Source organism: Taudactylus pleione, unplaced genomic scaffold (genome assembly GCF_031769625.1).
Source record: "Taudactylus pleione unplaced genomic scaffold, aTauple2 ptg000619l, whole genome shotgun sequence".
NCBI lineage: Eukaryota > Metazoa > Chordata > Amphibia > Anura > Myobatrachidae > Taudactylus > Taudactylus pleione.
In genome coordinates, this window is record NW_028285021.1 from 2595736 (window position 1) to 2609873 (window position 14138).

Sequence of the window (14138 nt, forward strand, 5' to 3'; positions counted from 1 at the left end):
CCCATTATTTCAGAATATACTATGTATTCAGGTCTGTAATCGCAGCAGACTGTATACAAGTGTTCAAAATGTCATCTCATGCAGAACATGAAGTCCCAGGCCAAACCACCTATTTCGCTTGTCTGTTTGCATGCTGACGCCAAATTATGGACAGGTTACAACGCCTATGCCTTGTGGGTGTTTGTGGTATAAGAACATAGCTATTGTTCATAATTAAATATCCAGCTCCAAATGGGTTATCTGATCAGTGTTTTTCAACAATTACTCAGGGCCACAGAAGGACATAATGTACAGTGTTCCTGGTAATAGGGAGATTTCTACAGCTACACACAATGGGTCTATGAGTTTTAATTACAATATGTTTTTAGAAATTATTCTTAGGGTATTTTTACTAAGGTGCAAGGTTTTTATAAGTGGAGATGCTGTCCATAGCAATCAATCAGATTCTACTTATCATTTATATTGCACCTTCTGAAAGATAATAGCTAGAATCTGATTGGTCGCTATGGGCAACATCTCTTCTAAGAACCTGCACTTAAGTAGGGGTGGGCTAAAACTGCTGCAATGCATGCTGGGATTTGTAGTTTAACAGCTGGAGGGATGCTTATTGCCCTCCCCTGCCTTAGAGTCTAAGCGGTAGATTTACTAATTGTTGTCTTATAAAACCCGCCGGTGACCGGTGGCTTTGACCGTTTATTTAAAATGGCAACTCTAATAGGTGATAAACAAACCTGATTTAGCATTTATTAAAGTTGATGTTTTAAATTCATCAGTCAAAGTCCCCAGTGATCAGCGGCTCTGACAAACGGCTCATTAGAAAATATCTCCAATCTGATACATTTGATGCAGTTTGCTAGTACCGGAAAGCAGTCACAGATCATTCAGCCTGGCCGCACACATAGAGATTGTTTTCTAGCACTGGACTATAAAAATGATCACATTTTAACAGCCATATTTCCGAAAGACTTCATCATTTAAGACCTTTGTATGCCACACACGTAGTGATCATTGTAAATTGTCATTTCCTATTATTGCATTGTGATAATAAAAAAAAAAATCATGTACAGTGGCACAGACCAGACCATGGACCAGAATCTGAGTCGGATTCACATATGTCCATGTCTCACACATCTGCGCCTCTATCCCTTCCCTGGTGTACAGCCATGCATGTGTGTGTGCAAGGACTGAGGCGCCCCCTGTCAGCATCCGTAGATGCTGTAATACCGCTTGGTGCATCTTTAGATGCACCATTGGATCACCATTGAAACTTACACCAACATTATGGTAGCTGCAGATTATGCGTCTGTAAGACGACACTCCCATAACACGCCCACTGTGTATCTGCTGACCCACCTCCCTGTCACCGCCAGGAACGCCCAATACATTTCCAAAACATTTCAAAGACCATGTGTAATCCATGCGCCTCAATCGCAACTGCCTATCTGTGCGCATAGAGGCCCTCATTCACAGGTGCTCGCAAGAAGCGAGCGCTCATTCTGAATGAGGACGGCCGCTTCATTTTTGAAGTGCGGCCTCCTGGTGAACACCATCGCGACCATCGGGGCTTGCGACGAGACCCTAAGGTTGGGTCTCAGCAGCTGCAAGCCCCAGGGAGCTTCCTGCTCTGATCGAGCAGGAAGCTCCCCACTGACATCACAGCTGATGTCAGTGCGGACGCCCAGAAAATGGTAGGCGTTCTTTAAGGAACGCCTCTGTTTTGGAAACCACCTCCCCGGCCCGCCTATCAAACGGGGCGAACTGTCGATCAACATCGACAGCCGTCCCTTTTGTAGTGAGCTCTGGAGCGAGAGAGTTTCAGTGCGGCCGCTGCGCGTGCTCAGGGCTACCCATCGACCCGGTTGCGAGCACATCGGTGCTTGCGACCGGGTCTGAATGAGACCCAGAATCTGGACAGATGCGCAGTGCAACTTAGACGCACACGCAGAAGAAAGACATCGCTCCGCCACGTCCGGCTGGAAATAAAGGCCCCATGTGGTAATTAGCCCCAGACTGCAAGCTCTTGAGCCAAGATATAGGTAGTTTGAAAGTGCTAGGCCACAAGATACCGCATTCACCTTCCATGTCAGTTTGCCCAAAGTAGCACTTACAGGTCAGTTTTAACTAAGTATTGCAAGACTGAACGATGTTCATTTATGCTGCCTGGGAAATTATAAAGGGTTAAATCCAGGACACACAAAACGTCTGTTTATGGGAACAGTCAACAGATTGATGCAGAAAGAAATATCCTGGTATTAGCTACGGAATAGATTAATCAGTGTCAAACACGCCTGAGAACATTAATAGACTCATTGAATCCTGGGGAGACGGGTATATTTCCTTAGCTGTCATAGTTAAAAGTGGTTCCAGAGACTGCAAGGTTCCAAACGTTTATGTCGGCCTGACAAAGATGGCATTTTGGAAACCACTGTGTCCTAGTTTTTGAAACTACCCATATGTGTATGTGATGCTGTCAGCTGGGCTGCAGAGTTTTATGATAAAAGAGTTATGCAAACATTTATCTTTCACTTCTGTTAATGGAATTGGCAGGGAAATCATATTGGCTTATATTGGGTAATAGTGTCCAATATTCCCACAGAATTGTCAGCAATAGATATTTAGTAGGATGAGGCAAAAAAAGGAACTTATTTTCAGTTAGCTGAGGGTGAAAGGTGTCCTTGACTTGGCAATAGTATGGCTGTACAGATGTCTCTGTTGTGGAGCTGGGTTTATATCATTGCTTGGAAAAACTGTGGAGAGTGGAGCCCATAGGAGATATTGCAGACTTAATTAGGACAGAGAGAATGTGAAAGCCTCTAGTGGCAGCCTTTGAACTTCTGGATGAATTTTACCCAGTACGAATTGACTTCAAAGCCTCAGCAACTCTGATCCAGACAGGGCTTCAAAGAGTGAGCAGGGCTGGTATCTAATCATTTCTAGAGCCATATACAAGGTGTGTAGCACCTTCGCCTTCTCCAGAGCTCAGGTCTATCAGACGATGCCTGGCTGAGCTCCCTCAGGCTGCCTGTTGACAACAATGTTGATAATGGTGTTGACAGAAGAAAGGGACAATGTCCTAATTATAGAGCAGACTTGTACACTGTTGTCTGACAGTGGGACGTGTAGCACAGAACAGCACTGCCCACAGTTTCCGTACAGTAATGTTTATTTTTAATGTGGATTGAATGTCTGGACGTGAAGGGGCTTATGCAGAGCTGAGCGGAAGGCGGTTATAATTGCCCTTCGCTTTGCGTTTCTGGACCGAAATGCATATATTCACCGGTATATAGGGTTATTATCATCTCTGCAACTGGCCCGCTCCAGTCCGTATGCTTAGTCTGATACCTGTCATCATTACCAGCCTTAGCCTAGGTGCAAAAGATCCAGCTAAAAATAAGCATTATTATACGTATGTACAACTCTGCATGAGCTGCAATTCCATAGACCCTCCCTCTCTCAGCATACATATGACGCCTGTTCCAACCCAGATACGCCCTTTCAGCTGCATTGAAAACTCACCATTGCATGTAGTTGCGTTCTGCTCGGTTCCAGATGTTTCCTCATGTATCTAGCCTCGATATGCCATGCAGCGCGACTTGCCTGGCGTGAGCGAGTCGCCAGGTCCCGTGTTACTCTGCTAGCATCGGGCTTCTTTTTTTTTCCAAAAATGTGTCTAAGTCGCAATGGGATGAGACTAGGACGTACCAGTAGACTGTGCCGATTTGACATGTGACGCTTGTATATCTGATTGCGAATGAGACTGTAAATGAAACTTGTTGTGGGAAAAAACTGCAGCCACTACATTGTAGCACTTCGTATACAGATTCAGAGGCTCAGTTGCACACAGATATACAGTGGCGTTTCTAGAGAGGGGGGGTTCGTGTGCAGTCTCCGACACGGGCCCCCTCCTCTCTGCCCGGCAGCGCATTGAGCTGTGCATGGCCAGCGCCGGAGTTATAGACTCTGGGCAGTAGAGTGTGCCCAGAGTCTATAGTGTATGCACAGATCACCGGTAAAATGGCCGTGACGGCCATTTTCCCTGTACTGCGCATGCGCAAGCGGGCATTTTACAGTCGTTTTACAGCGCCGGATTCCAGCGCCTATGTGGGACTCCGGAGAGGTAAGTAATTTTATGGGTACAGGGTGTGCGGTGCAGGGCCCCCCTGGACCCAGGGGCCCGTGTTCCCCGCACACCCTGCACCCATTATAGATACGCCCCTGTATACAAATGTTACATATCAAATTGATCATCACAGTCTCTTGGTGCGTCCTAGTTGCATCACATTATGACTAGTCTTAGATGCATTTCCAAACAAGATGCACGATACAAGCAGAGTCTCACGGGACCAGGGGCACCAAGAGGGGCTGTTTGACACAACTGCAGCAAAGACGAGTGTGGACACATCTCTATACATCTCACATGGAACATCAAAGCACCTTACCTCCTGGACAATGTATACATCTCACATAGAACATTAGAGCACCTTACCCTCTGGACAATGTATATATCTCACATAGAACATCAGACTAACTTATCTCCTGGGCAATATATACATCTGACATAGAACATCAGAGCAGCTTACCTCCTGGGCAATGTACGGTATACATCTCACATAGAACATCAGAGCACCTTACCTCCTGGGCAATGTATACATCTCACATAGAACATCAGAAAACCTTATTTCCTGAATAATGTAGAACATAGAACATCAGAGCACCTCACTTCCTGGACAATGTATACATCTCACATAGAACACCAGAGTACCTTACCTCCGAGGCAATGTATATATCTCACATAGAACACCAGAACAACATCAGAACACCTTACCTCCTGGACAATGTATACATCTCACATAGAACATCAGAAGACTTTACCTCCTGGACAATGTATACATGTGACATAGAACACCAGAGCACCTTACCTCCTAGACAATGTATACATGTGACATAGAACATCAGAACACCTGACCTGGTGCGCCGAGAGGGGCTTTTTAGCGCGACTTAAGCAAAGATGTGTAGGGACACATCTGTCCGTCAGCAAAACCAGCTTGCGATCAACTGTGCATCATCCTTGAAGTGTACAAAAATGGCTCATTAGGCCATCCCCAAAGTAACAGTTTTTATTTATGCCCTTTGTCTAGCAAATTTAACACACACTGGTTCCATATTGGGCTACACAGCCCCAAGTGTTTGCATCTCTAACTTCAGTTATAGGGAGCATGGATTTGTCTGATCTGAGGAATGTCCTGGGTGGATCAACGTTTAGCCAAATTATATAGGTTATATTACAATAAGATAGTCATAGGCATGCATAGCCATGAAAAATGAATGCATGCAGCTTATGTGCAACGCAGGCACTCTCGTGTAACGCCACCTTATCTTGATTTAGCCGCCATTTTTTATAGGACAAAGGAAAAACAATAGCCCATAAAACTTTACTTCAGAGATCCCACACATGATTGTAGCACTTTTGGTAAATATATTTTATTAAACCCTAGTGAGGCTATGCTTGCATACTGCTTCATTTACCTCTTCACAATTTCAGCACTTTTCCCTGTTAGGCCTAAATGTATCTGATGAAATCGCTATAGCTGCACGTTGCTACTAAACGTGCCAGATCAAAACTAAAGCTGCAAATATTTCCTTGTGCAAATTATTTCAAGCATATGTTAATTGTGAATCTCGCAGAAACGTTTCAAGGCAAGACGGCTTTAGAGTATTATATCTTGTTTACGTCGTATACAAAAAGCACAGTGCGTCCTGGAAAATTAAAAGCTACTTTGAGTTAACATAACTTTAAAACCAAATACATCTCAACCCAATTGATAATCTCCAAGGTATAGCACTAGGCCAGGAGACAATACATATTCCTCCGACGTGCGTCATTGGTGGCGGTTCCAGCTTCCCACGAAGTAAATTAATCGCGTGCCTGTTGTATAAATAACAAAGACACAATTGTTTCCTTATCAATGATCTGAAAGTTTCTAACCATAAAGATCACAGAAGAGCCACAGATTAAGAAAATGAAGGAGAAAATTAAGCAAAAATATTATAATAAGCAGCAGATAGCACTTGATACAATCAGACAGGAATCATCTTGTAATAAATTAGACTCTGTGGGTTAAATGCACTGTGTAACACTCGTCTTTTCTATTAAACCCTTTGGGTTCGGGGATTTCTAAAGACAATCCTTGCGATTACAGGATTTAGTGCTGTGTTTAAACAGGCAATTTGATGCGGAAACTGAGGGTGAATCACTAGCCGCGTCTAAAATAATTTTTCTGACCTGCCATAATTAAAGCAGCTTCTATTTATAGAGCCTGAGAAATGCATTCATGGGTTAGGGTGAGCCTTTACAACTTTACAATGAGCAAAAGGCTTTATCTTTGATAATCAACAGACGTCTTGTTTATAGAGGGGAGAAGTGACCCAGCGGTGCACTACACCCCCTTCTATTGGCGGAAAGGAAGGAGGCTTTTGAAAGCACCAAAGTTCTGTGAGGTACAAGCACCTTTCTGCATATTCTGTGTGCTGTAGCACAGAAGTGAGGGCAATTAGTTTGGGCTCGTGACAAGCAGGGGAAAACTACAAAGAGTGGGAAGGGGTGACACTTCTCAGTGACATAATCAATGCTTTCTTTTCCCCTCCCTCTCTTTCAGCTCACTGGATGTGTTGCTCTTGTGCTGCCAACTCAACCCTACTTTAATAAATTCTTGCCTCCCTCCTCTTCGCCTGAGAACCTGGATCCGTTAATTAACAGATAAACGCATTTCTCCTCTCCTTGTCTCTACCTACACGTACAGGCCACTATGTGACATTAACTCCCTTCCTCCTCGTTCGCTCCATCCCAGGGATTCAGGCTTTCTCTAGTATTTCTTTTTTTTTGTTTTTTCTCTTTTTCTGCTGATTTAGTGATCTAGACAAAGACTTTTGGAATAACAATGACAGCACAACCCACCAGAAATGGAGCTCTTACCCTCCAAAGGAGTTTATCCTAAACATTTCACCTTACGCCCCCTATGGTGACCCAAGGCTGGCCCTCAAGTGAGTCTTTCCATTGCCTGATATGGTCGTATGTAGTGAGTATGTACCACTCCCCCCAACTCCTCTCACACGCCCCCTCCCACCTGCTCCTCTAACCCCTGCTCCACTTCACTCCCATGGGCGAATAAGCCATGGAGACGAGCAACCCCTCCTAGCTTCCACTAACGGACGCGCCTCCTTCTCTAGTTACCCCTCGCCTTTCCTCCCTCACCATTTTAATGCCAGGAAGGGTTGCCCGTTATAAGCAGAGTGTGCTCTACATTTGCACTGTGTGGTCGAATTCACTAACACGCCTCTTTCTTCCTGTGGCTGGCTGGCTGTCTGGTGCCTTTCCTGACAGATTTTCTCCATGTTAACCCTATGTTGTTTCTTGAAATGTGGAACTTTTTGCCGTCATCACTCCCGGGCTGCTGTCTTCCTCCCTCTTCTAACAAAAGATGCTTTTGGGTTATTTTATATGTGTTGCATTTTGCCTTTGATTTGCAGTGCTGACCTATCTCTCTTTCTCTCTTTTTTTTCTGGTGTCTTTGTGTTTGTTTTTCCCCCATTGTGTGTTTTATGTCTTCACATTTGCGTGTCCTTTCTTTGCACATGGGCACGTTTCAGTGGCACAGTATTGTCTGGCAGTAAGTCAGCTGCATGTGGCACCTCTGGTTTACTGGATAAAGATGGCCGGCTGGGAGACAAGCAGTTTTGCAGTGAAAGCATGAAGATCAGTATGTCTTCCCAAAGCCATCACATCGAGCCAGGCCTGGGGAAGCCAGGTAGAGGGAGATGGCACACCGTTCAAAGTCACTTGGCATCCGGGAATCTCAGTCGAAACAAGTGAGTGTTAGAAACCTTCAACAATACGTTCATATTAGCCGTAAATTCCAAGGGCACCACTAAAATAGAAATTATACATATATTTGTTTTTTGTATGTTGAGTGGCAAAGGACTATTACAAATGAAAGGCATAGGATTAAATTGGGAAAAGACAATCTGATTACTATGTGCAAATTAGAAAGTTTAGGTAGGGCTAGCCAAATTAGTGTAGCTATATGATATAATTAGTTATCAATGGGTGGAGCCATTAATGTTGTGGGTTGGACTACATTGCAGTAATCATGCCTTATTAGAAACTATGGGCATATTGGCTCTGTGTGCTTTGCAAGCCAAAAGAAACCCAAAGAAACAGAATTAATAAACAATTCACAACCATTTCATGAGCTGGAAACTTCACTTTTAAATAAACTGACCCCTATGAAACCCTCCCAACGCCGCAGGCTTCCTGGAATCTATCATTTGGTGCTGGGCTGTTCTTACAACTTCAAAGATCTACATTTATACTGTAGATAACATTAATGATGTCTACAATTCCTGCATAATTTTAATATGGAAATGAAAGTTTGAACTTGAGTCACTATTTTAATAAACCTTTTCTAAATGGATTTGATCTTCTGCTTATTCCTTAATTTGGAAAAGGTATAGTAGGTATAATAGGTATATCCTATCTTTGTGCAGTCAGTAAAGAATGCTTACATAAGCATAGATTGCTTATGATTACATACACCTGATTCAGAGTTGTATGCAAACCTGATGGTTTGCATACAACTCTGATGTTTGAAGATCAGCTCATGTGCAGGATCTGTACTGCTCATGTACAGATCCCCTTCTGCGAGCTTGTGAGCCTGTTAAGGGGCAGAGCATGTCAGCCTCGTTTTCTGGGTGTTTTCAAAAGATCAATGGTCATGCAGAGTGATCACAAAAGCAGATGACAGAAGCCAGCAGGAGGTGCCTATTATCACAGGACGCCTCCTGCAGTATTAGTATATTATTGCACAGTAGCTGAGAACAAAGACGCAGCTACTGTGCAAAGTGTACAGCTCTGTATCAGGCTCATCATTTGAAGCAGGGGCGTATTTATAATGGATGCAGGGTGTGCAGGGCACACAGGCCCCTGGGTACAGGGGGGGCCGCACCGCACAACCTGCACCAATATTATACTTACCTCTCCGGAGTCCCACGTCGGCGCCGTTGTCTGCGCTTTAAAAAACGACTGGAAAATGGCCGCCACAGCCATTTTCCCGTCGTTTGCGCATGTGCAGTACAGGGAATATGGCAGCCACGGCCATTTTCCCAGTGACTTGTGCATGCGCTATAGACTCTGGGCACACTCTAGTGCCTAGAGTCTATAGGTGCGGCGCTGGCTGTGCACCGCTCAGTGCGCCGCTGGACGGAGAGGAGGGGGCCCGTGATGGAAACTGCACATGGGCCCCTCCTTTCTAGAAACGCCCCTGATTTATACACATTTACTCAAGCAAGAGGAATCTCAGCATATTGACATGTGGCAATAAAACATTCACTAGTTACGTGTTTGTTTTTTCAGTCATTTTTTATGTGAAAAAATGTACTATGATTTGTGATGTAGAAACCTGTTAAATGTGTGAACAAAATATGCACATACCGATGTGTCCACATACATCTAGCCTTCTTGTATGTTAAATAGCCCTTCTAGTCGCACCATGCCATGGCCCAACTCGGTAGCGCCGAGCGTCTTTTCGAGGAACATTTTCCCTTAAAATGTGACTGATTAGAAAAGCAAATAAGATAAGCGGCATGTCTACAGTCTGTGTGTGACTGCGGCTGTATCTGCATGCCAAATACCAAGTTACAGTGTCACAGCCGCTGACACTGTAACGTAGTATTTCACATACAAATATAACCGCAGTTGTACGCAGAATGTAGGCATGCCGCATATCATTTTAATAAGCATAAGCTGCTTGTGCGCCCTATTCACATCAGTTTGCGAATAAGACGCATTTTAAGAAAATTTGCATTATAAGACACTCGGCACTACCAAGTCGCACGGCGCTCACGCGTTATGCGTACTGTATATATGAATACACCCATATTCATTTATATTGCATTTTATTGGTTACTAGCTAGCAATGATTTAGCGACTGACACCCACTAGTGTGTAGCATTTGCAGCAACTAAAGGTTCAACAGAGAGGTCACATGATCATTTAATTTAGCCAATAACTGCCAAATATTTCTGGCAACGACTTTTGCAAATTATATCTGGCTGCGCAGTGTGTGATCAGTATGCCAATAGATCAAACACATTATTGTCAACATTCAAAGGCTAAAATCAATGAAATTTGTCCGTTCTGGCCCCAAACCTGGAAACACTAATGTTTGCTATCATTGTAGCTTTATTGCACTTTCTGATATGCTACAGAGCGATTATACTGACGCCAGAGAAGCGAGACACGGAAAATCTGTGACATTTGACAGGCCTCTGCTATAGCAAGATAATTCTAACTCATTAGCTAAAATCTGGAAAACGTAATGACCAATCCACAGCAGGGAATCCTTTGTGCATCTTCATCAAGAGGCAGACGGCAAGTGTATGTCAAGTGTACCCATGACCCGCACAGTGGTGGCAGCCATTTTGTACTTGAACCTGCATTATTAAGAATGCAGCCTGTCATTTCTCAATTATATCACTAGTTCCTAGCTATTTTACACACAGCAATCTTAGGAATCTTGCTTCAGCCGACCAAGTTGCTGCCTCCAGTGTGCGTGGTGCTGAAAACCCTTAAAAAACAATCAGTCCCTAAGTCTTACTGTACATATTATTTGTTTTGCACTGTATGTACTCAAATGGAGCAGTTCAATTATTCACGATGTACAGAGGCTGTGCGTATCACGGATACTTACATCAGAGCTACAGTTACTACATACCCCTGTAAGGGTGTAAGGTAAATGGACCTGTGATGATGTGTTGCCATTACCAGAATTGCAACGCTGTTCTGACGATAGGGGCGTTACTAGATATTTTGTACAGGGGATACTAAGGGGTTTTTTTTAAGGTTTTTTTTATTTCTTATTTATTTATTTATCAGCCCTCTCATTAAGCACCTTTAGAAAATCATACTCAAATGATCTTCAACTTTCTAAAACCAGTTAATAAAGGGAGGTGAGTAATCAGGGGGAGGGAGTGGCGAGGTTTGGATATGCTCCGAGTGGTTTGGGGGGGGGGGGTAGGCTCCGTGTGGCTTGGAGGGGGCCCTCACAACTTAGTTACCCCAGGGCTCCCACCTGCCTTATTCCTGCCCCGGGGTAAGGGTAACGTCTCATGGGGTAAATGGTTGCAATGCAACAGCCAAGTTGTAGTACACCAGTCCAGGGCATTAGTAGGAGTATCTACATCTAGATTTATTAGCAGCACAAAAATAAACAAAACATAAAAATAAATCCTGGCCTTTCTGGATCTAATTAAACAAAATGATTCCCTCTCTCAGAGTGGAGGGACCTAACCTCCCTCTCACAAAACAAGTCTTTAGCACTGCACTTACATTCAGTAATCACAATGGCCTCTAACCTGTTCCATATGCAGTAAGAGACTGACTATTGAGACTGCACACCCTTTATCAGCCTCTCACCGTTGGTCTAGTAATTAAGGCTGCTAATCATACAGAAGCTAAACACCTGGGGCATATATATCTTGTTTTGAGGACCTTTCCTTTGATTTTGCCATAATAGTAGGATGTAATTCCTGTCCCCTGTTCAAACATAGGCCTGGAAAGACTGTCATGCCCTGAACAAATATGTCCACCCTTATTCTGTATATACTTCATTCAAATGTGTAGTCATCCAGTAACTCAATCCTTGTGCGTTTCTGCTGGACAGGATATACACATTGAATTTAAAGTGGATCACACTTCCAGTCATCTCCTGTATTCTGTACCTTCCCATTTTCCACCCTGTCTACTCTGGTTGATTTGCAGAGCCTCACTGCTTTAGAACCAATCTCACATGATCCTTGTTTTAATGTCAAAGTCTTCTGGGGTCCTCTTCAATGTCACTAACTGCAATGAGTACCTATTAATCAAAATGCCATTTTGATTTACACTTCCATTAGCCATGGGTTTTTGTTCATGGGTGTTGACATTTATGGTCAAGATTAAGTTACTTCTAAAATTTATTCAAACCTTTTTTATTGTCAACATATGTCTAAACTCCATATACAGTATTTCATACTTTTACCAAGCAAATTCTTTAAGTCCTCAGTAATACATCACCATGGAGACCACAATTCTCCAGAAAATTATGCTACTCATTCAAACAGTAGAGGCATTGCTAGAATTTACTGTTACTAATAGAAATATTTTGTAGAGGTTCACTTGAAAAGAGACCACTTGGCCAAACAGCAAAGCTTAAAAGGTGTCTACTTTCTTATAATTGCTTGTTTAGTATGTCCTCATATAGCACTTTGGTGAAGGTTTCCGCCACAAGAACCTCATCATTACTTGTCTGAACTGTGAGTCTCACTGATGGTCTGAGTATAACCTATATATGCCATCAGAAATTGTGCAATGGTGATGTCAATGTGCCAACTGAGTGGATTCTGGGCATCTTTCCATGGACGAGATATATTAATGATCACCATATAAATGCAATGAGTAATAGGACATCTGGAATCTTGGCTGGACCACAGCTCCTTCTGTATGATCTGGTGTAGTATTAACTTCTGGGTTTTGGAGTCACCAGATGTAATGAGCGTAGCCCACCATCCACGGGATCCTTCTCCGTAAAGTTTTGCGATATTGTAGCCTATAGGAAACGATGGACATGAAATCATGGAGCAAGCTCGCGGGACACAGCTCTAAAAAAAAAAACCTTTGCTTTTTGGAGCTTGATTCACATGGGCAGATTGCAGTTCCCATTGAAACCTGTGGGGACTGCTCAGCGGAACGAAAACAGGGACCGCAGCAAAAGGACCCTGATCATGCATATTGGGGAACCATAAATGATGGAAAATCCACATTGATACATCTCCCCCACTTGACACATCTGACACTCCTGCCCCATCCTTTCTGCAGCTCTGATAGACCGCAGCTTGTGGGGACTCCTATCTGATCACATTAGGGGTGTGTGAGGGCTGCTCCTGCTTGGACTAGATTTTCCAAAACTCTATAATGTATAAGTATATAATATTAACAGATTTCATAAAGTAGGCAATATTTCCAGTAGTTGGTGCCTGTAGGGTACATGCACCTCTCGGACAGTGGTTTTCATAAATCAACAATGTCTACAGACAGGGCAGGTTGGAAACATCACAGTATTATCTTGCATACAGGAACATATGGTATATTTAGTACAGTACCTATTGTATCTACAATTACAGTAATCATTACATATGGTGAAGATAAGTCTGTTTTATTTTCCTTCTGCTCACCCAGAAAGAACAGACCAGTTTCCCTATTTAAGTTTTTTTTTTCACTTATCCCAAAAGAGTTTTGGTGTGAGATGAGTTTACAGAGACGCTATAAAAAGCTTTTACTGACATCCCACTCACCACCTGCCAGTGTGGCACACGTGCCTCAGAATGCAAAGTGCGCGGTGAGAACTAACATTTAACCTTTTGGTTGCCAGGAGCTGTGATTTATTGTGTAGCTGTTTGCCCTGGGAATATTTAATCCTGATTTAAAATCCTTGTCCTTAATACAACTTCATTGATCTCATACCGTCCCCAAATTTAATTCTACCAAGTTAAACAGAATATAGTATAAATCTAGAAAAACCTTACTTTTCAGGGTGGGATTTTTATCTCCTCGCCTTAAATGTCATATTTACCTTTTAGTTAATTTCCCAATTTTATCCAAGTTACTGTAGGTTCCATCTTTAAACTGGCCATGTTACCTAAATATGTACATGCAAATAAAGTGTCTGCTTACGGAACACTCCTATTGTAGCCCTAAAGCATCTCAGAGTACAATTTTGTCAAGATACACAATTTCAGAAGCTGGTTAATGACTCTGAACGAGACTCATTAGGAGCCCTGAGAAGAGAGTCTGGGTCCTGTGCCCATGTTCTGTGGCCCAGATAGAAATAGCCAGGTAGCAGCGTGTCGCAGCAGAACACCTCGGGGAGGAAGGTAGCAAACAGATATATCAACTCTCTGTTTAAATTGGTAACATATAGGCTAATAAACTACAGTTGGGAATCAATTCCTACTCCCTCTGTACCAAAATGTATTTACTGTAAGTCTGAACTACGGTTAGACAGAGGTACATTCTTGGTAAATACTGTATCAGATATATTAAACAT

At 43.1% G+C, this 14138-nt stretch overlaps 1 protein-coding gene across 6 annotated transcripts in view; it reads left to right on the top strand.

The window, feature by feature from the left end:
- The window catches only part of SYT7 (synaptotagmin 7), a 412892-nt gene that overhangs the window by 242647 nt on the left and 156107 nt on the right, over positions 1 to 14138 (top strand). For 2 of the 6 annotated variants that reach the window (XM_088454514.1, XM_088454513.1), the window contains 2 exons: positions 6910 to 7041; positions 7648 to 7866. The exons of 2 other annotated variants lie outside the window; for them this stretch is intronic. In XM_088454514.1, the coding sequence (XP_088310640.1) occupies positions 6910 to 7041; positions 7648 to 7866 (351 nt within the window). The remainder of the gene's footprint in view (positions 1 to 6909; positions 7042 to 7647; positions 7867 to 14138) is intronic. 2 more of the 6 variants (XM_088454515.1, XM_088454516.1) reach the window with 1 other exon arrangement.